At 41.9% G+C, this 25,579-nt stretch overlaps 1 protein-coding gene across 1 annotated transcript in view; it reads left to right on the top strand.

The window, feature by feature from the left end:
- The window catches only part of GRIK4 (glutamate ionotropic receptor kainate type subunit 4), a 1,036,684-nt gene that overhangs the window by 422,889 nt on the left and 588,216 nt on the right, over positions 1-25,579 (top strand). The window contains exons 2-3 of the mRNA XM_086958780.1: positions 12,390-12,554; positions 24,469-24,566. Of these exons, the coding sequence (XP_086814906.1) occupies positions 12,390-12,554; positions 24,469-24,566 (263 nt within the window). The remainder of the gene's footprint in view (positions 1-12,389; positions 12,555-24,468; positions 24,567-25,579) is intronic.

The following is a 25,579-nucleotide window of genomic DNA, read 5'->3' on the forward strand; positions in this document are numbered from 1 at the left end:
CCTAAGGCTAGCGACAATCAAAAGCGGCTCCCCTAGCGAACCGGTGCCCTTACGCATTCTAAAAAAAGTGGCCCCTACGATCGCCCCTCCTCTAACTGAACTCATCAATTCATCACTACTCCAGGGAAAAGTCCCCCCCAGCTGGAAATCGGCCGTTGTCAAGGCTCTCCTTACAAAACCTTCACTCGACCCACTGGACATGGCCAACTATAGGCCAATCTCCCTCCTCCCCGGAACCAGTAAAATCACCGAAAAGCTAGTCAACAAAAAGCTCTCGCAGTTTCTAGAGACAAACAACCTGCTCAGAAACTCACAAACCGGATTTCGCCCGGGACAGGGCACGGACATCGCCCTGCTTGCGGCAGTGGAGGAGGCCAGAATCATTTTGGACGCAGGAGGATCAGTGGCAGTGATCCTCCTGGACCTCAGTGCGGCCTTCGACACTGTTAACCACCGGGTCTTAATCCAGCGACTCAAAAACATCAGTGTGGACGGCACCGCCCTGGCCTGGTTCGCATCATTCTTAGACCATCGCTCCTTCCAGGTTTGGGAGAACGACACCCGCTCCCCCGCAACACCCCTCCAATGTGGAGTGCCACAGGGCTCGTCAGTAAGCCCGACATTATTTAATGTCTACATGTCCCCATTGGAGGAGGTGGTCATCCCATTCGGAGTGAAAATCATCAGCTACGCGGATGACACTCAATTAGTGGTGTCTCTATCTCACCCCAACCAGGAACTTTCTAACCTCCATAGCTGCCTCTCAGAAATTCCGGGATGGATGAATAGTTCGTCGTTGAAACTCAACGGATCTAAGACAGACATCCTACTCCTTGGCCAAAAGGGGCTTTCCCTTCCCTCTAATATCTGGCCCCTCTGTTTAGGTGAACCTCCAGTCCCCAAGACCGAGATCAAGAGCCTGGGAATCTGGCTAGAAAAAGATCTGTCCTTCAAGACCCAAGCCAAAAAACTTGCTGGGACTTGCTTCGGGCTCCTTAAATCTATTAGGAAAATTCTGCCCCTACTCCCCCCTGTCTCCCAGAAATTGCTCATCCAAGGCCTCATCCTGTCAAGGCTGGACTATAGCAATGCCATCTATCTGGGTGCCCCCGAAGCAACCCTCAACAAACTGCAAAGGATCCAGAACGCCGCGGCTCGGATTCTTACCAACACTCCGGCCAGATCCTCGGCCAACCCTGCTTTGAAGCATCTTCACTGGCTTCCAGTGAGAGAGCGAGTCAAATTTAAGGCCCTCTGCCTGTCCCATAAACTCCTGCAGGATAAAGGCCCCCCCATCCTTAACAAATTCATTAGGCCCAACAAAGCCACAAGATCCCTTCGCTCTGACCACGAACACCTTATCACCACTGTCAGAGTGAAGAGGGCACGCACTGGCGGACGGCGCTTTTCTGTGAACGCAGCCCGCCTGTGGAATACTCTCCCCCGTACTCTAAGGATGGAACCAGACTACCTTCGGTTCAGAAAACTTCTGAAAACCCACCTGTTCCCTTGATCTTCTCCCTTTGTCACCCTCTTGACTGTCCTGAGCTTAGCGCTGGGATGCTTACGGGTTACTACGTGCTTTACAAAACCCAAATAATAATAATAATAATAATAATAATAATTATACTTTGGGCTACCAGAATATCTGCAGGACATCCTCTAAGCTGCCCAAAATGCAGATGCCTGTCTTCTGTTAAATGTGCCAGGGAGAACACGGATCCCACCCTACCTGCGGACACTACACTGGCTGCCCATTCAGAAAAGAGTTACATTTAAGCCTCTTGCTCTAGTGCATGGTGCTCTGTATCAATTTGGGTCCTCTTACCTCAGAGCCAGATTTGAAGTGTATAATCTTCCTAGAAAGTTGAGATTGGTTGACACATTTTTGGCAGTGATCCCCCGAATTCACTGTGCAAGAGCGGGTGGAATGTCTCTCACATATCTGGGCTGGCTAAGTTGCTTGGAATCAGTTACCTTTTGAGGTGCATGCAGTGAGTAATGCTGCAGGGTAAGAAAAAGCTTAAAACCTGACATTTTGTGCAGGACTAACTTCTGTTGTGCACTGACTTACCGTATTTTCCGGCGTATAAGACGACCCGGCGTATAAGACGACCCCCTACTTTGGCAGAAAAATTTTAGGTTTTGTGCTATACTCGCCGTATAAGACGACCCCCCACTTCCAGCACAGCATAGCCATTCCGAGTATGTACCGGTATTTTGAACTTACCGTATTAGTCTAGTCCTCCTCCCTGTGGGTGAGCAGTAAGGCTTTATCAGTGGGCAGTGGGTACCTATAAGCGTTTATTGGGTGAGCAGTAAGGCTTTATCAGTGGGCAGTGGGTACCTATAAGCGTTTATTTTACAAACTGAAAGACTGAACGCAAAGAAATTGGTTGTAGAAACAATCTTGCTTTACTCGGAATATTTTTATTTAAAACCATATCAAAAACTGTCACTTCTGAATATACCGGTACGGCAAACATAAATAACGTAGTGCATGAAACAGTGCAAGTGCATTAAACGTTCCATAACTTCCCATAAATCCAAGCGATTTCTACAGGATTTATAACGTTCCCTTTAAAAGCCTTCAAAATCCTCCTCTTCGTCATCTGATCTCATAAGTAAGTCAATGAGATCTTGTGGTACATCTGTAAGGCAGTCATCGTATGGATCTTGTACCAATTCCGTATCAGATGATGTGGTCTCTTCTTCGGCATCCTCTTCACCTTCCCACAGATAGTCGTCCTCCATACCATCTAATGAATTCGATATGCCACACTTCTTGAAAGACTTTATGACTGTTTCTGCATCAATGTCGTTCCAGGCCTTTATGACAAAGTTGCACAAAACATCCAACTGTGGAGCACGCATGTTTCCTCCTTTTGTGAATGTTTTTTCACCGCTAACCATCCACTCATTCCACTGTTCTCGGATGCGATCTTTAAATGGCTTGTTTAGGCACACATCCAGTGGCTGCACCAACGATGTCAGTCCTCCAGGTATAACTGCAGCATCCGTTTTTAGTCTTGCCAGCCTTTGCTTGGTGCTGGGAGTTAAATGAGCCCTGAACATATCCCACACCAGTAGACTACGCCTTTGTAGAAGTCCACCTGGTCGCCTGCTCCATACGTTATCAAGCCATAGCTTTACCCCTTCTTCATCCATCCATCCTTTCTCATTCACATGCACAAAACAACCAACAGGAAACTTGAGTTTCGGCATTGTTTTTCTTTTAAAAATAACCATTGGTCTCAGTTTGCCACCATCAGCTGTGCATGCAAGTACCACAGTGAAACTGGACTTCTCATGTCCTGTTGTTTTTATTAAAATTGTCTTTTCGCCTTTTTGATGGACAGTTTTGTTGGCAATCATATCAAAATTCATCGGAGTTTCATCCATGTTTCCGATGCTACTTAGCGCATACACATGTTCATTGCGCAGCCTAATGACGTAGCGATGGAAGCTATGCATTTTGGCATCAAGATCCGCAGGTAATTTCTGGGCAATTTTTGTCTTTTGCCGCAATACCAGATTATGCCTTCCCAAGAATCTGGTACACCAGGACACAGTGGCCTTAAATCTGTGGCTGAGATCGGGATTAGATTTGGCCCACTGAAGTGCAACCAATCGGATTTTATTTCGGGTCACGACATACCCGCTTTGCCGATGCTCGGCCACCATGTCTGCTACATGCTTTTCCAGTTATGGCCAATGTGGGGTGCCTCTTCTTAGTGCACACTTGCCCCTTGGCATACTCCGCAATGCTTGCTCATTTGCTCTCCAGGCCCGAACCATCTTCTCTGTCACTCCATATTGCCTAGCAGCAGCACAGTTATTATGTTCCGTGGCAAAAGCCACAACTTTGAGTTTGTAGCTGGCTTCATATTTCCTTCTCCTTGCCACTGCTGGAGCCTTGCTGAGTTCTAGACTGCCAGCCATTTGCTCTGGATGCGCTGCTGGAGCCTTGCCGGGTTCTTCGCTGTCTGCCATTTGCACGGAATGTGCTGCTGGAGCCTTGCCGGGTTCTTGACTGTCAGCCATTTGCACTCGATGTACGGTACTGGTGCTGTACAGTATGAACAGGTGCAGAGACTGTCTTCAACACCACACGTACGGTACGGCAAATACGCTATCTGGTCACGAGACTGCCTTTCCTCTTAGCAACAACCAGCCAATCACGGCTAGTGCTCTACTGCCTTCGGGAACATTCGGGAACATTGTACAGTCCCCTTTCTATGCCACGCCCATGCCAAGGGGAGAGGTGCGCGTGCCAAAACGTGCCAAACGTGCCAAACGTGTCAACACACAGGGCACTGCCATCTTCGGCGCTGGCTGCCCATTACCATGTACCGTGTTTCGGACGTCCTGCTGCCTCGTCCTGCTGCCTCGTCTGCCTGGGGATGTGCAAGCGGTTGGAGGCGCGTGTACAGCGGCAGCGGCAGTCGAGGTAAGACTCATGGCGCCATTTGCTCGCTTGTGAAGCCGTTTGACACCTTCGAGTGAAGTCCTTGCTATGAAAAAAACGCTCGCTTTCGATACTTCATGGCGCGGGGCCTGGGTGTGGACGTTGCCAAGGTCGGTGGCTGTATTTTTTGACATAAGGTGTGTTGTTTCTTGTTATTTCCTATTGTGAAGCGGTCTGACACCTTCGAGTGAAGTCCTCGCTATGACAAAAACACGCTCGCTTTCGATACTTGCACAATTCATGGCGCGGGGCCTGGGTGTGGACGTTGCCAGGGTCGGTGGCTGTATTTTTTGACATAAGGTGTGTTGTTTCTTGTTATTTCCTATTGTGAAGCGGTCTGACACCTTCGAGTGAAGTCCTCGCTATGACAAAAACACGCTCGCTTTCGATACTTGCACAATTCATGGCGCGGGGCCTGGGTGTGGACGTTGCCACGGTCGGTGGCTGTATTTTTGGACGTTGCCAGGGTCGGTGGCTGTATTTTTTAACATAAGGTGTGTTGTTTCTTGTTATTTCGTATTGTGAAGCGGTCTGACACCTTCGAGTGAAGTCCTCGCTATGAAAAAGCGCATGAAAAAATACCATAAAATGTTGTACCCGGCGTATAAGACGACCCCCGACTTTCCAGAAAATTTTAAGGGGTTAAAAGGTCGTCTTATACGCCGGAAAATACGGTATGCTTTTCACACCGGGACACTCCGTAGAGTAGCTATGCGTGCTATAAATTGCTGTCATCATCATGGATACCATGAGTATATTGAAGACTTTCCAACCAGACCCACGCTTCACACTAACTTCACCCATAGTAATGTCAATAAAGTATTATTGCTTTGTATCACTTAGTGTTTTTATAAAGCGGTCCAAAAATAGGCATACCATGTAAATGTGCGGTCCTGTGTAAATGTGGGAGTACTTTAGTTGTTCAACGGCTGTGTCGCAGAATAAAACGATTACGGACTGGAGGTGACAATCCATGTCTGTGGTCGAATGATGTTCTTAAGAGAGTTTGTGGCTGTGAAGGCAGTAAGAGATGGAGTATATTCAGGACAAACTCAGTGGCTCTGACATTGGCATTTAGCCCTTAAGACCACTCTTGTTAAAGTACATTGTATAAATACATTGAGCTACTGACTCAACCAGTCTCTTGGTTCTGATTCGTTCAGATGTCTCAAGAGATTATGTGGACGTGATTGCCTTTTGGAGCCTATCTTTCTAGTAAGCTACTCCAATATACCTCATTGTATATTCTCGGATCTATGGCACTACGTACACGACAGACAGACAGACATACAGACTAGACAAGACAGACAAGACAGACCAACAGGCATAGAGAGAGAGCGATAGATAGATAGATAGATAGATAGATAGATAGATAGATAGATAGATAGATAGATAGATAGATAGATAGATAGATAGATAGATAGATAGATAGATAGATAGATAGATAGATACTGCGAAGCATCAGGATGGACAAACTGCATCTAACCATTATTGGGTGTGAGGAAGCTGTTTTAATGGATTATGTTTGAACAGATTACTGATTAGATAAGTGCTTTATGCTAAACAATCTAAGAACGTCCTAACACCAAGTTTAAGCTGCTTCTTACAAAAGAAATTCAAGCATTGGAAAAGTCAGTATTTCTGGTGTTGGTAAGCTGACTATTTTGTATTTGTTCCTTTATGCTAACATATGTAATAAAGGATAAAAGTAACAAAAAGTAAAAATACCACCATTTTATGGTGATGTACATATGTTTGCGAATGCTACCCGTTCTTGTTTTTATCCTGGTACAACAACTGATGTCAAAACTTAATAATACCCAATAAAAAATTGTGTAAAAAATTAGCTATTGTAAAAATAAAATTTAAAAACGATCGAATGAAAGTAGAAATGTAAGCAGAGATAGGCCTACAAACCTTAGTACTGAGCCAACTACTGTTTAAATAGATATTTAAATGTACACGAGTAAATGCTGTCACTCACAGTGCAGACAGACAATGGCTGCTGTAAGCTGACCAATGATCAGTTGCTCCTTGATGTAGACTGCGGTGAGCAGAAGCAAATTGTGATTGACACTTAAAAAGCGTCTGGATGAAGAGGACAGAATAACGGTCGCTAAAACGTATAGAATTTTATTTTCTCTCCCAAGGAACGCCTCACAAAGCCAAGTGAAACTGAAATTTGGGCTAAACAACCAACGGTATGCACGGAAAGGACACACAATGAAAGTGTGGAACAGAATAAAAAACGATCAGGACAACGAAATGTCTTGTCTACTGTGGCAAGAAATAAAAATAATAGGAACCTGACTGCTAGCTTTTATTTAAATATAGCAATCGACGAATTTGGTATAACACCTATTTGAAACACCACCGTTGTGCAGAAGAGCTTCAAAAAAACAGTTAATGAACTTACTGATCATCTCTCCTTGATAAAGGACAAAGAAAACTTAGTTAAAAGAAAGCATGCATGGCCGATTGTGAATGGATTCAAGAAAAAAAAGGTTCAAATCTACCTGCAAACTTCATGGTCGAAAAAAAAAATATTTTTATGAACGCTAGGTTTGGCTATCTTCCAGGCTTATGCCACCTGGCACCATGGAAATGAACAAATGATAACTGCCTATGTAGGCTATGTAAATCAGGACAAGAAGCCATCTTACACTTATTGTGTCTTTGTCCGGATCTGGAATTCGAAAGAAAAAGTACACTTAAGAAACTGTTTAATGAACGTGGTGTAAGGAATTGTAGGCAGGCTATAATGGCAAGTCTAAATCTAGAAGACTTACCAATTAATTCAGCTTTCGTCAAATTCCTTAATATGGTTAAAAAAAAATTGGAAGCATGTGCTTGATTACATTATGGCCTGTGTGAATACGAACCTACCGAAACCAACTCTAAAAAATAATTTACATGATTGTCTATTATATTATCTAATGTCTACAGTATATATCTAAGACTTATGAAAATTATTTGAACATATGGATTATTGTAGAATTTTATATCGGTAAATGTTTTAACTGCTTTTTGTGAGATTTTAATTAATCAAACAAATAAAATAAATTTGAAATTTTAATTTGACAGAATAACTCCCCCTGCACCCCGCACCCATCTCTCTCTCTCTCTATATATATATATATATATATATATATATATATATATATATATATATATATATATATATATATATATATATATATATATATATATATATATATAATATATCATATATAAATATTATATATATTTTTTGTTTTAAAAATATTAGTGTGGTTAGGCATTTAAAGTTGTCTTTTGGCACGACTAAAAAAAGGCCATTCTTTTGTATTTAGCTGGGCAACCAGCAGAAACGGTTGCCTCCCTGTCCTGACTTTGTGATTCTCCCCAGACAGGAGATTGTGGGTACATATTAGCTCTTCATTTTGAGTGTGGTTGGCAAAGTGTCCTTCAACCATTATGACAGACCTCATTCGCCAGTGGCTGAAAATCCACCTGTGGAATTTGATGTGCCCCAAGCACCCTACTTAAAATAACTGCTGCTAAAGGCCCAAACAGCAAACTCCTGGGCTGTTTCATTAGAGGGGGCAATGGTTAAATGAACATCATTTCAAAACTTGCCTTGTGCCACTTTCGGATAGAGGCGCTTTGTCCCAAGTGGAGTAGAAGTACTTCAGTTGAGCAGATACTTCAAGGGCAAGCTTTCCCTACTGCAGTTGCTGCTGCAATGGATCTGTGTTTACAGATGGTGTTAGTACAAAGGGGAAACTCTGTCATACTGAACTACAACACAGTGGGTAGGAAGGTAGTGTGGTGGGTGCGGGCCGCCCTAGATGTCATCACTGAAGGGGGTGACAAAATGGCACAGAGGGGGGGGGGGGGTGCCAAAATGGCAAAAATATGTGTAACTATCTTTTTTTCCTTATTTTAATAATTTCAATGTGTGTGTGTGTGGGAGGGGGTGACAAGAAATGTTCCAATCCAGGTACCACCTGACCTTGCTACGCCACTGCTACAACACACACCAACAGCACACATATGAGGGCTGTATCACGGTGGTGACCACAGGTCAAACAATATTGGTGTCCCATGAAGAGCCAGCAAGTATTCCTGTTTTGTCTCTACAGCGCGAGGCCTTTAAAGTTGTAGGTGAAGTTATACTAAACAAGGTGATTTTTCTAGTTCTCGCTCTCATCATTCCAAAACATTCGCGGGTGATGCTCACCATGGTGCTTTGATAGAGACTCAGCTCTTCTCACTTGACTGTACCCTGCAGAAAGACTTTCCTCCTTCATCCTTGCAGTTTGCTGATTAGAAAATTCTTCATGATGTTTGTGCATCCGAAATTGTTAAAATTATTGATAATCACAGAAGCCCACTCGATAAATATCTATATAGGCATTGCATAGTCATCCCAAAGTGAATTGAGGTGACAAGGCCCCTCCGGGTGAATGTAGCCAATCCTTGGTGTGTGTCCGAAAGTGAGACTGGCCCCTCTCCATCAGGGCACCTAACTTTATTACACAAGTTGCCATGTGTCTGTGAGCATTGCTTCCTGACAGAGTTCAGTCTGTGTTTTGGTTGTCAACCATGCTAGAAGCTTTTGTGGGAATGGGGCCAAACATTATCCAGGGGTATTATTGGTTTGCCATCTGATTGAACCCCGTAATTAAGGAAACAAGTAGGCTTGGGAAATCGAAAACACAGTATGTGGCTCCATCTAGTGGTGTTGCTGCAATAACTACCTCATGAGGTTAACAGGTTAGGACGTTTTTCTCTATGCATAGATATTGAAAAATGAATGCGGATACCAAAAAAAGTGTGGAGCCTGGCTGCCCTTCCAATGTGTTGGCCCTGGGTGTGGCACCCATGCATGATCTCTTATTTAATATATTTGAGGATTTACCATGAACACTGTGCGTATCAGTGTGAAGGGGATTACTGTTCCGTGTGACTCTGGAAATGTGGGTACTAGACGAGGTTGGAAGTCCCTTTGTGGCTGTGGTCATATGAGTAGCAGCCATGGATGAAGATGTGGTGGTTTTTATTTTTTCTTTTATATATAGAGTGTTATATAGCGCAAACTCAACCCAAAGATATCAGGTATCAGAGCGCTTTACATGACCACCAGTTTCGTTACAGTTTTACACATTTGTTTTGGTTGAGCACGGGGAGATTAACATATAGATTCATTATCGGCATTTTTGGGGAGTCTGTAGCGATTATTAAGGAATCGCTATTACAGATTCGCAAAACGGGATTCATGTAGAAATCACAATATTTATTGCGATTTCTACAGCTTCCTTATTTGCGATTCGCTAATTGCTAATCGCATATAAGGAATAACTCCCCATTCATTCCTATGGGCCTAAAGGCCCATAGGAATGAATGGGAAGACATATCAATGTGCGAATCGCTATTAGTGATTCGCATGTTGAGTTTGCGATTTCAAGGGTGCAGGGGTGTCCAAAGGACACCCTGTTGCACCCCAGAAATGATATTGGATGCTGGTGTTATGCTGGTGTTACGGCCCTTTGCAAGCCGATTTTACTTTGATGAATCTGGCTGTATGTGATTTGCTCAGTATCACAGGATGTTTAGCGTCTACCGAGACTTGAACCCGATTCTCCAGCTTCGAGGTCGACTGCTCGCGTAAGGCCACATCCTCTCTGTTGAGAACGTTTCTTCTTCACTTATACACAAGGGCGGTTGACTGTTCTTAGTCACTGTATGGATGTTAGTTACGCAGGCATGGATGGGACTTTCAAAATACTTTATTTTGCTAAAATGAATTGCAATTCTGCTTAAAACCTCCACAAACATATATATGTATTCACTGTGGACATTGATGAATTTCATGCCAGCCTTGCTTATTGAAACATGTTTTCAAGCATTCATTTTTATCAGGAAACAAGCCTTTGTAGCAAAACGAAAGGAATTCTCAAACATCTATTCATTTGGGTTACTTTACCAGATTCATCACTTTTTCAAAAACCACAGTATTGTCTACTTCTAAATCAGCCATTTCTGTTAGCATCACTCCTTAGGACACAGAAGTTGCATGTGCCAGCCACTGTCACTGTTTCCTACTAATCTATCTTGGTTCGCCAGATGCCCAGGTGCCCCTTGCTCTGTCCCTGCTGCCTGGCAGAAGCCAGGTCACAACAGCCCCTTCCTGTGTGCACAGGGCAGCTGGAGAGCTTTTGTGTTCCAGGCCAGCAAAGGCTGGGTAAACAGTGTTACTGGAGCGCCTGTGAAGATGTTTTGCAACAGCTGCTCACAGCTGAGTCGGCACAGACTTGGCTTTATTAGATTCCTCCATGGGTAATGAATTAACAACTGATGTGCAATAAAAGACAGCAGTGTGCGAAGGCCCCAGGGACACGGACATGATGACTCTTGACTGCGCATGTGCAGGAAGGATGGTGTCTGGAACCTGGGTGGTGTGGTCTTTGGGCAGTCCCACTCCCCGTGACACAGAATGGAGGTCCGCTCTGGCCCTCAGACACAACATCTCGTTGCTACCCACGGGAGCCACACTGTAAAGCTTCAGCATACCAAACATGCATAACTAATAGGATAGCGTTTTCCACAACAATACAGGATAGTGCTATGCGGCATTGACCGAGCTATAAAACACTTCTCAGATACTATATTACTATATAATATGAGAATGGTGGCAGCTGCTCATATTGCTTGGTGGTGGGGGGAGGTGGAGGTTGAGGGAACACAAAAAAAGGAATACAAAAAAATAAATTAAATTGCACTTACCTGCTGCTCCGCCGCCTGCCACCTTGCTCCTCTCTCCCAATCCTCGACTCCGGCTGCTCACTGCGCAGGCTCCCAGATGCCAATCCGGGCGCTTCTCTCATGCTGGGAATACTTTTCCCACGAATAGATTGGTCTGAGTGGTCTGGTTTGCTGCTCAGACTGTGCCTGGGAACCTGAAGCATTTCTCCAACCCGGCTGTGCAACACAGCTGGGTTGGAGAAGCCTAAGTGTGCATGATGGTTTGGTCCACCTAAAACGGCCGGCCAAAGTGACATGCACACTTTAACCCCTTCCATGCTCATGAAAAGGTCAATTCGTCATTTGTTTTACCTGCCCTGTGGTTATGACGAGTTGACCTTGTCATGAATAATGGGAATCATAAAATGTCAGCACAGGAGGGGAAAACCCCCTAGCAGCCAAGGTGTTAAAGTGCCCACCCTCCCCTTGCAAAGCCTGCCACAAAAGGATTGCCTGGCTCCTCCCCGATGAAGACTCGCACTTCCAGCCGATGACGAGAGGCAAAATTAAATTGTTAATAAAATGTCTTTATTATCATTTTATTTTTCATCTTTAAGCAGGGGGGCGGCTCTCCTCCGACCCTGTATGTGGAACTCATAATCTCCTTACAATGTATTGTGTAGGTGCGTTTAGACACAAGAAGGCACCTATTATTAGACAGTGACAGATACGGTCGCTTGTAGTAAGCTATTACAAGGAAGTACACGCTTGGAAGCCCAAGCACTGTGTTGCATATACGTTTTCACAGAGACAGTTCTTGGGGCTACGTTCCAACTTCACTTATTGTCTCTAGGAAGGAATGCCTGCTGTTAAGAAACGCAAATCATTTCTTTCATGGGTGAAGGCTAACGCAATTTGTTTATTTGCTCTTCTTTCTTTCACCCACCTTGAAAGTAGTCCATTCCACTGCGAAGACTGGTAGGCTTATCCCTGGTTTCCTTTCATTTATTTAATCACTTTTACTTTAAAAATCGCAGATTTGCCTTTCAGACCTATTGACTTTGCTAATGCTTGTTTTAAATAGCTTCAAAAGTCCTCCCACAACCAAAGTGTGGTTTAATAAATATAGAATGTCATGAAGCCCAATGTGGAATGTTCTCTTGCTCATATCCAATGTGTTTCTCTTTCTTCATAGCTGCAATTTTGGATGACCCAATGGAGTGCAGCAGAGGAGAGCGCCTTTCAATAACGCTTGCGAAGGATCGGATAAACCGGACTCCTGAACGACAAGGCAAAGCTAAACTGGAAGTGGACATCTTTGAACTTCTGAGAGACAGTGAATATGAGACAGCTGAGACCAGTACGTAAAAGCCTCCACTGTCGTTCCACTGTTGTTTGAACTCTGTATCAGTAGGTGGCACTAGTGAGCAGATGGTTGAATAAATAGGGGCTGTTAATTGTTGAGGACTGATTTGTATTAATATAAACATGTTGGAAATCAGTGAGCTCATAATATACCAACATTTATTAGAATACTGAAAAGTTGAGTGCTCCATTGAATACAATGGAGTGCTCCGGGCTTCGAATGGCTATTAAAAGCCTGAAGCATCAACATTCCAATCTTCGTTCACAGCTGTTGCTGTGACCAAAGGCCTCACAGAGCCCGAGGGGATTCCAACCCCCTCGGGCTCCGTCAGGCCTTTGTTTTACAAATTAGAACATTCTGACCTCTGGGGGTGGAATGTTCTAATAGCCTTAGAGCCCTCCATAGTGGGCTCTACTGGCGAGTAAAGGCCCGTGCCCTTGTTTAACGCAGGGCGGGCTTTTAATGGCTGTTCGAGCCTGCTACGTTGGGCTCTAAGGCTGTATTACAGTGAGGTTTGCTGTTTGGATGAAGGGAAATACCCCGAAGTTTTAGAATTAAGAAAATAGTGTAGTTCTAGGTTTGCACTAGGGTTAAGCATACTACCTTCTAAGCCTTAAAACGACGTGTGTTTATTAAATTGTTTATTTTTACTCCTTCAAACTGCAGAAAGTCCTAAAATGCTCTTATCCTAGTATTTTTTTGTCTTATTAAGTTTGTTTAATTGAGGATCCTTTGATCCTAACATCTTCCTTATGGTGACCGTCGAATATGTGAATGAAATGAGTATTATGAAGGCACACTAGCAATTCTGATTTTATATATTTATAAGTTCCAAGCTTAGAGCAAGTACCAGGCACCATACATTTAGTATATGCCTGATGAATCGCTATAATATTTAGTTGATAGTAAGTTATCTATTTAATGTTGCAAACTAGTGAGAGCTTTTTCCGTTTTTTTGCTCTTTCTAACAAAGTTAAATTATCTTCAGGAAGTAGCTGTTGAATTTTTTAAACTCTTCATTACCAATACATTTATTGTTGACCCAAGAGGAGCTTTTAACATGTCTGCTATATATACATATATATGCAATAACAGAAACAACGTAAAGTGGCATTATAGTTAGGTATGGTAATTAGGTCTTACCATATGTTAAAAAAACAGAAATGTATTGAAAAACCAAAAGTCAAATTAACATTATAGTTGGATGTAAAAATGTGTTAAGAGCTATCATTTAGCAACAGAAAACCACTAAAATTTGTAATATAATTTAGCAAACTAACTACACCTTGTACCCCGTCATCCACTACTTATGACCTCACATAATATACCACTCTTGGCATGGTAAATGACATAACTGATGACATCACTGATTGTTAGAAATTGAGTCTTTGGTTGGCTAGCGTATGCACCTAAGCCAGGCAGAACCCACCACTCTAGACAGGGTAAGAGAGTTACACACCCAAGATAACCCCAGCTCACCCCCTTGGTAGCTTGGCAGAGCAGTCAGGCTTATCCCAGATTGAATGTGTGAAGGCCATGTGTGAATCGTATACGCAACACACACACACCAGTGACATACTAGGCACACCACAAAAGAGACTCCACACAAGGTTATATAAAAATATCCTTTGTATTATACATAAAACACATTAGACCACAATCACATAAATCACTTTGCCAACTAGGCCATTGTCATAAACATCACAGAAATTACTTTGCCAACAAGGCAATTGTTGCAAACCATGTAGTGCAATAAAGCCATACTGATAAGTCATCAAGAAAACATCATAAAAACAACATCACTTCGCATAATGTGCAGTTCCTGAAACTGATACTTGTTATTTTGTCACTGCAGGTAAAATACATTATATTACTATTACTGTGTCACCTAAGCCTTGCCCAGGCATCGCGGCTCGGGACAGGGCTGCGCTGGGCCCACACGGCACTCAGCGCCGTTCCCAGCTCCAGAGGGAGGCGTTACTTGCTGTCCTCTGGGTTTGCCAGGTTCCTCCCTTCACAGGTTGAGACCTTCCTTTGCTGCTGCCGGCTCTCCCTCACTGGAGAGGCGGGCCGGCCCTGTAGAGGCTGACGCGGGCAGACTCGGTACGTCGGGCTGCACCTTCCTCTGGAACCCTAGTTACCTGGAGATGCAGAGGGCTCTGTTTTGCCTGTATCAGATGGGGCCCAGCCCTGGAACAGCAAGCTTAAAGCCAGCTGAAGCTTTGTTTGGCCAGCAAACCACACAGGGACACAGGCGTAAGCTCCCAGAAAGTAAGCACCAGGAAGCTTCAAATAAGCAAAGCGCAAGGAAACTTCCAATATGTAAAGAACCAGGAAGACTTTAATGTCCCTGAGTCTTCCAAAACAGGAGGCCAGCACACACAAACCCTTGGAGATTTTCTTCACTAGCAGGATACTACAGCTGGGAAAAAAGAGTCAGTCCTTTTCCTCCACCACCGACAAAAGCAGCTACTGCAGGCCAACCCACCCCTCACACAGAAAATGCAGCACTCCTCACACAGTCCTTCTGCTCTTGTTCTTGGCAGGGTCCTCTTGTTTCTTGAAGTAACGCAAAGTCCTTGGGTCTCAGGTCTCATACTTATTCCCATTTTGCCATTGTTCTCTTTTTTGCAAGAGTCTCTGAACCCAGTCCAAACCAGTACTGTCCTGCCTGGTACAGAATAACCACAGGCTGTGGAGGCAGCATTCTGCAAAGGAGACACAGCCTATTCAGGTGCAAGCAAAACTCTTCCCCCTACTCTAAATGCAGACAAGGTTTATTCAGTCCAGCGATGAGTGACCCGGGCAAAGCAGGGCACACCTCAATCCTCCTTGAACCCCCAGCACCTGTAACTCCAACACCAGACACTGAATACACAAGCAGCCAGAGGCACACAGATTGGTAAAGCAAGAAAATGCCCACTTTCTATAAGTGGCATTTTTAAACACAATTTAAAAACCACATTTCCTAAAAGGTGTTTTATTAAATTCTGAGTTCAGAGAACCCAAGCTCCATTTTTCCATCTTGTCCCTATTGAAAGTTACACATGTACAATGTTACAACGCAGCTACAATGATAGCCTTTCAATAGTGAAAAGCAAAATACACAGTATTTCGCTATCAGGATATGTAAAATACACCAGTGTATGTCCTACTTTTCACATACACTACCCACTGCCTATGGGAGTACCTTGGGCCTATCTTAGGGGTGCCTTACATTTAAGAAAAGGGAAGGTTTGGGCCTGACAAGTGGGCGCACTTGCCAAGGCAACATGGCAGTTTAAAACTGGGAGTGCACACACACCGCAGTGGTAGGTCTGAGACACATTTACAAGGGTACTCAGGTGGGTGGCACAACCAGTGCTGTAGTCCCACTAGTAGCATTTCATTTATAGGCCCTGGCACACTCAGTGCACTTTTTTAGGGACTTAACAGTAAATCAAATATGCCAATCATGGTTAACCAATCATATTTATCAATTTACACAGAGAGCACATGCACTTTAGCACTAATCAGCAGTGGTAAAGTGCCCAGAATCCTATAGCCAATAAAAATAGGGTCAAAACAATAGGAGGCAAAAGGTTTGGGGATAAACTGCAAAAAGGGCCAGGTCTAACACTGATGACCTCTTCAATTGCATAATTAATTACATTAGAGGTTACATTAAACGGTTTTAGTGACAGCATCCTATAGGGTCTGTGGACTTGAAGTAATTCAACACAGCACTCCTGTGTCTAATGCTCTATCACCAATGATAATGGGAATAACCTTTGAGTACATGGCGGAAACATAGCACATCTGTCAACTCACCCACATTTGGTGGATTTTATCCTCATTTTACAAGTGTTCAGCCACCTAACAAACAGAGTGCTTAACTTCTAATGAAGTCACCTCCCGATCCTCTTTCTTAATCTTCAGCGCCCTCCAAAAAAGAGTTCTTACTTTATTCACCTTAACAGGATCACCGCATTATAGACTTCCCATAATCCTCAATTTTAAGTCATGAGGTGGCAGTGTTGATGCTCTGATTAAGAAGCTCGGTGGGTAATTTAGCAGGAACGGGTTATCTGTGTTTCTCAGAGACTTAATCCACAGCTATAAAGAAAATTAGTACACAACAAAATTCTAAAGTTTATAAACCCTGTGGGTTTATTGAAATGTAGTATAAATGCAGGAAGTGAGCAGTAGTTATTTAATTAATCTAAAGAATAAGCATAGGCATCTAAATAGATCTGCAAATAGAATGGGATACAGTTTGTCTTTAAAGAAAAGCCCAAAAGAGCAATGACTCTCCTCCCAAAAAATTTATTTTATAATGTTTCACAGACAGAGGGTGCACACATTTCATGCATGATATTAAGTAGAAGGATTGACTCAAAATGTTTAATTCATAACAAGCAATCAATCTATTAGTTGCTACAACATCCCTAGTAATTCTACTTCCTAAGTCACATTATTGGTTAAAGCTGTGCGTATTTAATTAAGGAGATGAAATCTTACAATATGAAATACAGGAATACAATAGCTTGTTCAACCCCTGCAGAGCTTCAGCTAAGTAACTTTGAAAATTGTACCAGAAAAAAAACATCTTTCGCTCTGGAGAGAACAGAAAATTATTATAAATTGTATTTGGACAGACCATAGCTGAATCTGTATTTTTGTTGATTTTCTTAAATCGAGAAGGCATGTACATGACATGCTCACACACCTAAAAAACCTGCACTTTTCTGAAGCATTTCACAAATGATTGTCACCGTGGCCTAGTGCTAACTGAAGCACTCCTAAATTAATCATTATTTCATAACAAATGAACACTCATTTACAAGAGGTATGCATTTAATACTGATGCACTGTACAAAAGGTATGCATTTAACTCTGATACACTTTCTGCAAGGCCCTATGTATACCCCTCTATAGTTTGTTTTAAATAGGTTGTCACTTAAAGCCAAAGCATGTCAAAAAAATCATTGAAAAAGACAAAGCTTTTATTGACAATAGATTATCTTCCAGGAGTTATCTGGGCACGTGCCCATGTTAAATAGTTGTAACAAAGTACTATGTGCAAAAGCTATATAAGAAAGACATTTATATGGTGTAGATTTTCATTTCATTTAACCTCCCTGAAGATTTTTAGGCATTGCAGATTGTTAAGTAGTGTACTATATATGGGCCAGGAACTTACAGGTGATTTAACTCACACTGAGGTTGTAAGCATGGCTCTGAGATTGTGTACCATTATTCTCATCTCAGGAATGAGTATTGTGTATTTAAGCAAATTACGTCGGGTTGTCCATAGGGCCAAGCAGAAGATGTCTAATCAGTTGTAAATGCATACCTCTCAACCTTTTGATTTAAAATTGTGGGTTGTGTGAAGTTTTAAAAGGGTGATCATGTTAAGGGGAATAGTGTACAGACTGTTTTTGGAGGGTGTTCAAGGTTTCAAAAGAAGTGACCACATTAAACTATTTGGAGGGGGTTTGTGTGTTAGGTTAAAAACCAGTAAAAAGAGGGTTACATCCACCGAATGCGGGTGAATTGACTTGCCCCATGCATCCAGCATGTTGCCAAACATTACATCAATTACCATGTGATTAATTATAGAAAATTGCCCACGGGTGTAGGATGAATTACTTCAAGTCCTCAATCCATATAGGACGCTGTGCCAATGAGTGGATGACATTATCAATGATGTCATTTAACATCATTGGTGTTGTAATATGCGTTATTTATTATGTGAGGTCATAAGCACTGCATGGCAAAGGTGCAAGTTATAGTTAGTTAGGGAAACTATAACTTGTACAGTTTAGTGGTTATTTTCCTTTTTAAACATTAGTTTTTGTCTCATTTCACGTAACTAAAACATAATTTAACATTTGTTTTTTGCTGTGAATTTCTGAGTTGTTTCTAATGTAAGGGTTTAACCACAGGGCCCAATCTGCAATGAGCAGCCTTCCCTTTCTGCACACATCCTTTAACTATTAGCTCCAAACCTGTATTCACTTTCCCCTTTTTGAAATCTTTTTGGGGTACCGGGAACTCCTGTGGGAGCAGCAGTTCATGCTTCATCACTATGGTGATAAGATGCCACACAAGCTACACTTGAATGGTACAATGTACCATAAGGATAGAGCTTGAACAGTGGCTCCTGTAGGAGTATGGTAAGCCCTCACAGGAGTGCTGCAGTGGGTCCCGCAGGAGTTCCGTGAAACCCGCGGCCAGGAAAGAAACACACTTTAATCTTAGCGGTGTCCCTCTGGACCTCCCCACAAATGCCTCGAGCATCAGGGTGTCCCAACACTGCCCCCTTATGCCCTTTTTCAAAAACTATTACTGGGCATAGGGAGTAAGTCCATATGTTCTTTACTGACTGCCGCAACATTTTGTTCAGAGTTGCAGCTAGCCAATGAGACCACATGGTACCACGGAACAGGCACCAGAAGGACCTATTTTTAAAATGTTTGTATACCACAGGATTCCAAAGGACCAACAGTCAAGATATACCTCTTTTTTTTTTTTTGTATTTTACCCCTTCATAAACAACCCAAGCCCTTTTCATGTTAATTTCTGGAAAGAAGCTAAATGGGTTTATACCAAATCACAAAATAGCATGCTTTCTGCATAAAATTCTAACTTTTTGTTATGTTTGTGGCAATTCCATTCAACCATTTTTTCTGTATTGAACAGCCAAGTTTCCGATGGGAATTAGCATGGAAAATCAATGTTTTGGTACCCCTCACATTTTTTTTGGGGCCACCCCTTGATGGATCAGTGCATGACACTCCACGAAGGAGCCAAGGTGTATTAATGATTTGTTATAAAGGTTGTGAAATGGTGCCAGATTTGTCAAACGGCCCAAAGGTATTAGTGACACAAAAAAACGATCTTTCTATGGAAGCTATGACCTAATCATAACTCCACAGAGGCAACTATAGATAGATAGATAGATAGATAGATAGATAGATAGATAGATAGATAGATAGATAGATAGACAGACAGATAATGAAGGCTTACCCATGGTACATATATGTATTGATATGCTTCCACAATGACAGTGCTGCGGTCAGAGAATTAATCAGCACACCTGACAAGCTCACCCTGTCATACCCAACTTTGATGTAAGCATCTACCAATGAATCCACCACAGTGTGTGAAAATAAAGATTGTACATTGAGAATCCTCACAACAAAACATTGCAATGACACAATGCATCTTATGTTCTTTATTTATGTCTTATTTAACCTACTGCATAGTGTCAATGTACTGTGAAAGAAATGCACATTTTAGAATTTATTTTTATTTGCTTCACCATCCAGCTTTACATTTATACTGTGACTTATTATACTACATATTGTTGCATAAAAACACATTTTAAATATTAGTCCATTGTCTTAAAAAAAACATTTCTCAAAACTTCGACATTGCAGTCTTAAGCAAACAATGAACACTAAAAGGAAGAAGCCCAAATGCTGCAAATCTGTCTGAGTACTACAATCAATTATTAAATTATGGTATATAACTAATATATAACATGTAGCATATGAAATATGGTCTTATGTGGCTATCTTAAGGTTTAGATTACATTTATTACCAAGTCTGCTTTCAGCCCCATAGTTTATGATGTCACTAGAACCCCTAGATGGCAAATTTGGAGCATATTACTTGGTTGCTTATTTCTTAACCATTATATATATCGTTTTTATTGGTCTTGAGCTTATGCATCATTCACACATTGATCGTGAAATCTGTGTGGACATCTTCACTTAAAGGTCCATTATCAGGCAGCATAGACATGGCTCAATGACAGAATAGATCTAGCTGCTTTTCACTGGAGATTGATCTCAAAGTGATTAGCTTCAGCTTTCTAATTGTAAGATTACCTTTGATTTTATGATGCTTTTTTTTAGGGGGGGGACTTCTGAGGTGCATTTTGGAATTAATATTTTGAATTTGAGGGAAATCCACTGTATCAACCTCCCTTTCCTAATTCTTAACATTTCATTTCTCTTTCCCCCATTTAGTCACTATCTTTAATAGGTACTTCCATGCTTCCCTTTATGGGAGGACCACCTCTCTTATTCCCCTTTTCTTTTGGTAAACTCTTCCCTTATGATATACTTTAGGCATATAATTACTCTTACACATAATCGTTATTGGTTACCTAGTCCCTTGAGTTTGAGAGACAAGAGTTTTAAAATGTATTCATAATTACAGAGATGATCTTTGCTTCTGTATCTTTTACAGTTATTGATTGACAGTATATTGAGGATTTTGAGTTTCCTAGGCTCAGTTCCTTATGCATAAGAACAATAACACGAGTCTCCACGGTACAGGAAAATTGTCCAGGCACTGAATGTGCTGCATTAAAAAAAAAATCAGTATGTAACTCATCCCTAATCGAATAATTAGCAGAGCTCTGCAAAGAGGAGGTTTCAACACAAGCTTCTTCATTTTAGATTGCAATATAAAATATCTTTTTTGAGGTGTGCAGAGAACAAAATAGAAATATTGTTAGAATCAGGAATAGTGACTCTAGGAGAATACTATGAACATGGACCAGTTGATACCTTGATTTTTCAATTGGGAATGGGTAATTTAGTTATGTGCTTGGTGTGTGCTATTGTGAACTTATTAGCTTAAGGCGTGCTGGAAACAACTAGGGGCCAGATCTAGGTAAAATCAAATTTGCAAATTCTTAATTGTGAATTCTACTGATTCGCTATTAAGGACTCGCAAAATTGAATGTAGGTAGGAATCGCTAAAATATTAGCGAATCCTTAATGTTCCTTAATAGCAAATTGCAAATTGAGATTCACTAATAAGGAATACCTACCCATTCATTCCTACGGGCTAGGAGGCCCATAGGAATGAATGGGAAGATATTCACTATTTGCAATTCGTTATTAGAAAATCGCAAATAGCGGGCGCTATTTCAAGGGTGCCAGGGTGTCAAAAGAATACCCTGTTGCACCCCTGTAATGTGCATGTGTGCACATGTGGCGCGCATACATGCCCTTAGCGCATCAGTGTGTGCCACATGGCACTTTAAAGAAAGTGCTTTTGTAAAGGAAATCACTAATTACCACCAACTTAGAAGTTGCTGGTAATTAGCGATTCTTTAAGGCTAAAGTGCACTTTCTTTTGTGCTACTTACATTGCATTTAAGGAATTGCAATTTGCAATTCCTTAAATGCAAGAGCAAAATAAGGAATAGCAATTTTGCGATTCCTCTTTTTCTAGTAAGTTTAAACTCACCTATATTGCTCGCAGCTAAATAGCGATAGCAAACGCAGCTCGCTATTTGGCCATCAACATCCGGCTCTAGATTCTTAATTCTGAAACTGATAGGTACAATGAGATTTGTGCCACACAAGATACTAGATATAGGTGAGACTTATAGAAAAGATAGTGAAGGAATTTAGTTTCTACGTTATGGGCATATTGGCTACTTTGAGATTATTATGATGGAGGAAGGTGAAGCAGGGATGTTTAAAGCAATGTTCAATCCTCACAGTTACTGTGACAATTTACCAGTTTTCTATGAAAAAACTCAAATCCTTTAAAGAAAGTCCAGTAACCTCTGAGTCTGTTATGATCAATTAGCATCCTCATATAATATCACTAGCTCCTAAACCAATGTGACAAACTTTGCTTATTTTTATTGCTCTCTTTATTTGTTCAAGTTATTTTGATTGAGATTGTATAAAACAAACAGTAGCAGTACAGTACAGAGGGAAGAAATAAAGACATATCATATTGGGGTATGATGAATGACAATGATTACATAATGAGTAACCACAGGAGGTATAGTGACAAAGAAGAATATAGTTGAATCAGGACCTGGTATCTTTGAAGCATGGAGTTCTGTTGGCCTGGGTGTTAGAGGTGATTGGGAAGCTATAGGGTTGATACTTAAAGTTTTTTAATGTGGGATACCCCAAGGACATAGGAGGGGGGGAGAGGAAAGAGATAGGGGCTAACCAAAAGAAGTAGAAATATATATATAGAGAGCGGAAGGTTAGTAGAAGCAGAAAGCATAGAGGAGGGGCATATAATGGGAGGGTGGGTGGGGCATGGGGACAGATGGGGTGGATTGGAGAGGGGGTAAAGGAATGGGGAGGAGGGAAAGGGTGAGAAGAAGGGGGAAAAGGATGATGGGGTGGCATCTACGGTGATGCAGTCTTGGATATGTATATACTAGTTTCAGCCAGATATTTTGCTTTTTATTTGAGGGAGATTTTAGGAAGGAGTTTAATGAGATGCTGGTGCCCCTGGTGAATGAGACTCATTCCCACCAAGTTTGGGAGGAAAGTTTGGAGAGGTCTTTCCATTCTGAAAAGATGGGTTTAAGACCAATTGATATTAGAATGTTCCATAAGAGACAGCTTTCATAGTCTAGGCATTTGGAGAGTTCTGAGGGAAGACCACCCAATGCTATAGAGGCACAGTCAGGGGTCCAGTCTATCTGAAGGATCTTTGATACGATGGACCCAAAGTTTGGACCAAAGTTTTTGGTGTAGGTATAATCGAGTATCACATGGGGTGAGTCACCTGTTGCCTCATTGCAGCTCCAACATTTGTCTAAGTCAGAAAGACCTAGCTTATATAGGTTGCATGGGTCCCGTGGGTCATGTATCCGGTCCATAGTCTACATTGAGTTGGTGCTGGTGTGATTTTATTAGATTTGTTTTGTCCAGATGGATGGCCAGTTCAGGGGCGGATTCTGTATGGTGTTCGATTTGTTTAAGTAGTATTTCCACTTAACTTGTATTGAATCGGTTAGGGAAGAAGTTATGGGAGTTAGTAAAGCATAGGTTTTAGAAGCTATATTCCCTCTATTCAGTTTTGAAGGAAGGTCAGGTGTTATCAGGGTTCGTGTATGGCGATAAGAGCGTTTATCTTTAAAACAGTATAGAAGTCAATGTCATTAAGTTCAAATTTGGATATGCACTGTGAGGAGGGTGCTGGGTCTGAAAACGAACCTATATCTCCTTTTAAGAGAATGTTTTGTTGTGCCAATTTCTCTACACAGATTGTTTTACCCTCTCACTTGCGGTTATTTTTGTGACATTATGATGCATGTGTGAAGTAGTGTATTTTGTTAGGAGGTTTATTGTCAATTTTATATAAAATTTGTACCGTGTGAAAGAGAATGCATGTGGAGTGTTCTATCTTTATTGTTCTGTTTGTCTTCTGGTAGCCGGTAATCAATGCAGGGCTTTCAATGCAGATGTGGGCTTGTGGTTTAATATTTAGGAGTTCTAAACCCGTTGTAATCTTTTCATAGTTGTTAGAGGTGATCCGTGGTAGAGGCTATTGGAGTAATCAAGTTTGGACAGAACAAAAGAGATGGTAGCCTTGACCTTGTGTGGAAATCCCAGATGAGGGAAGATGTGTGAGGTCATTTTGCATGGAGTATGTGCTAGGTTTATTTGATTGCACGAGGATATGAAGAGCATCGCGCTTCTGCATAATGAGTTCCACAGTAGGGTTAGCATCTATTTTCGGTTTAGGCTATGATTCTGGGGTGGGGGAATCCTGTTTGGATCTCTTCGTAGCAAGTTTTCTGTCTTTTTGGCCACCCCTGGTATCCCTGGGCTCGTGAGACATCTGGTCTGACATATCTGTTTGTGAGTTGTAGGCAAACGTGGCAGTGCTGCGTGGACCACAGGTGCTGGGGAGGATGATCTGGAGCCCTTGTATGAGAGAAAGTGAGGGTGTTTTGGGTTATTGCAAGAAGGGTCTCTCTTTCTATGTAGGTGACGATTAAAGTTTTGGGTGCACAGTTGATGCGCTATCTTGCAAGCGTGAGAGGGGACCACATTCCCTATTATTTGTATTGCTCTCTTTATTGTACTGAAACCCCAACCTGCAATTCCTCTCAATCTCCTAATCTTTTCTCTTTTTGCAGTGTGCCAAATTCTTCCAAAGGGGGTGGTAGCTGTTCTTGGCCCATCCTCAAGTCCTGCATCCAGCTCAATAATCAGTAACATCTGTGGAGAAAAAGAGGTAGGAAAGACAGTAACTTATTAAGTTTTTGTACTAGTCTCATTTTTCAGTTTTTTCATCTCCTTAATTATTATGATTTTGTTTCAGAAATGTGTGTTTTCAGCTTCCTCCTACATATTGTGTCAGCCTCCCTCAGAGGATCTATAAACTAATTTAGTTGATCAACTTCTATCTTTAAATTGTCATAGGATGCAGGGTATTGACTCACTGAGAAGTGTTTGACTATGTGTGGATTGAGCCTGTCTGTCTCCTAGGAGATTCTGAATAGAGGAGCATCTTCCCAGTCTTCCAGGGCCATCAAACCTAAGCCAGCTGATTAGCTCCCCAGCTCCCAGGCAACCCTGAGCCCTCCTCCCAAACCTGCCCAGGGCCCTTAAGGGGTTGCTGGGTGAACCGGTCAACAAACATAGAGACGCAAGAGATTGGGCAGAAAATCGTAATACTCAGAGCAATACAAATCCAGCGTCACTATGTTGAAATGAATCCCATCAGCCCACCACAATGGCGGAGCATCGTCATCTGGGAATGATCATTCATTGTATGAATTGGGGCAGCCCACACCTTTCCAGGGGAACCAAACTGCACTTAATTCACAACCAGTGATCGATCCAACCAAAATGAAATCTCAATCAGTGGTGCTGATGGTTTGCAGTGCAAAAGAATGTGAATTTGAAAAAGTTTAAAATTGACTACTAGAACGCAAAAAGAATTTAATGGACGCTATCCTAGTGTCAAGGTTAAAAACACAAGCTGATAGTTTGAAAAAATAACTATCTATAGCAATATGACATAGGTCGACATATTTCGCCTTATAGGTGGCACTAACCTGGCTTTCGTCAGGACCGAGAAGTGATTACCCTACTGCAAAATTCTACAAAATTACGTGAAAAAAATATGCATAAAAGGAAACTATTAAAATTATTGTTACAATACACCCTACCAGAACCTGTGTTTCACAGATGCAAACAAGTTTTCATTTTCACAGGAGGTGCAATTTCTTTCCTAAGAAAACA

The sequence above is a fragment of the Lissotriton vulgaris genome, chromosome 2_1 (genome assembly GCF_964263255.1).
Source record: "Lissotriton vulgaris chromosome 2_1, aLisVul1.2, whole genome shotgun sequence".
Lineage (NCBI taxonomy): Eukaryota > Metazoa > Chordata > Amphibia > Caudata > Salamandridae > Lissotriton > Lissotriton vulgaris.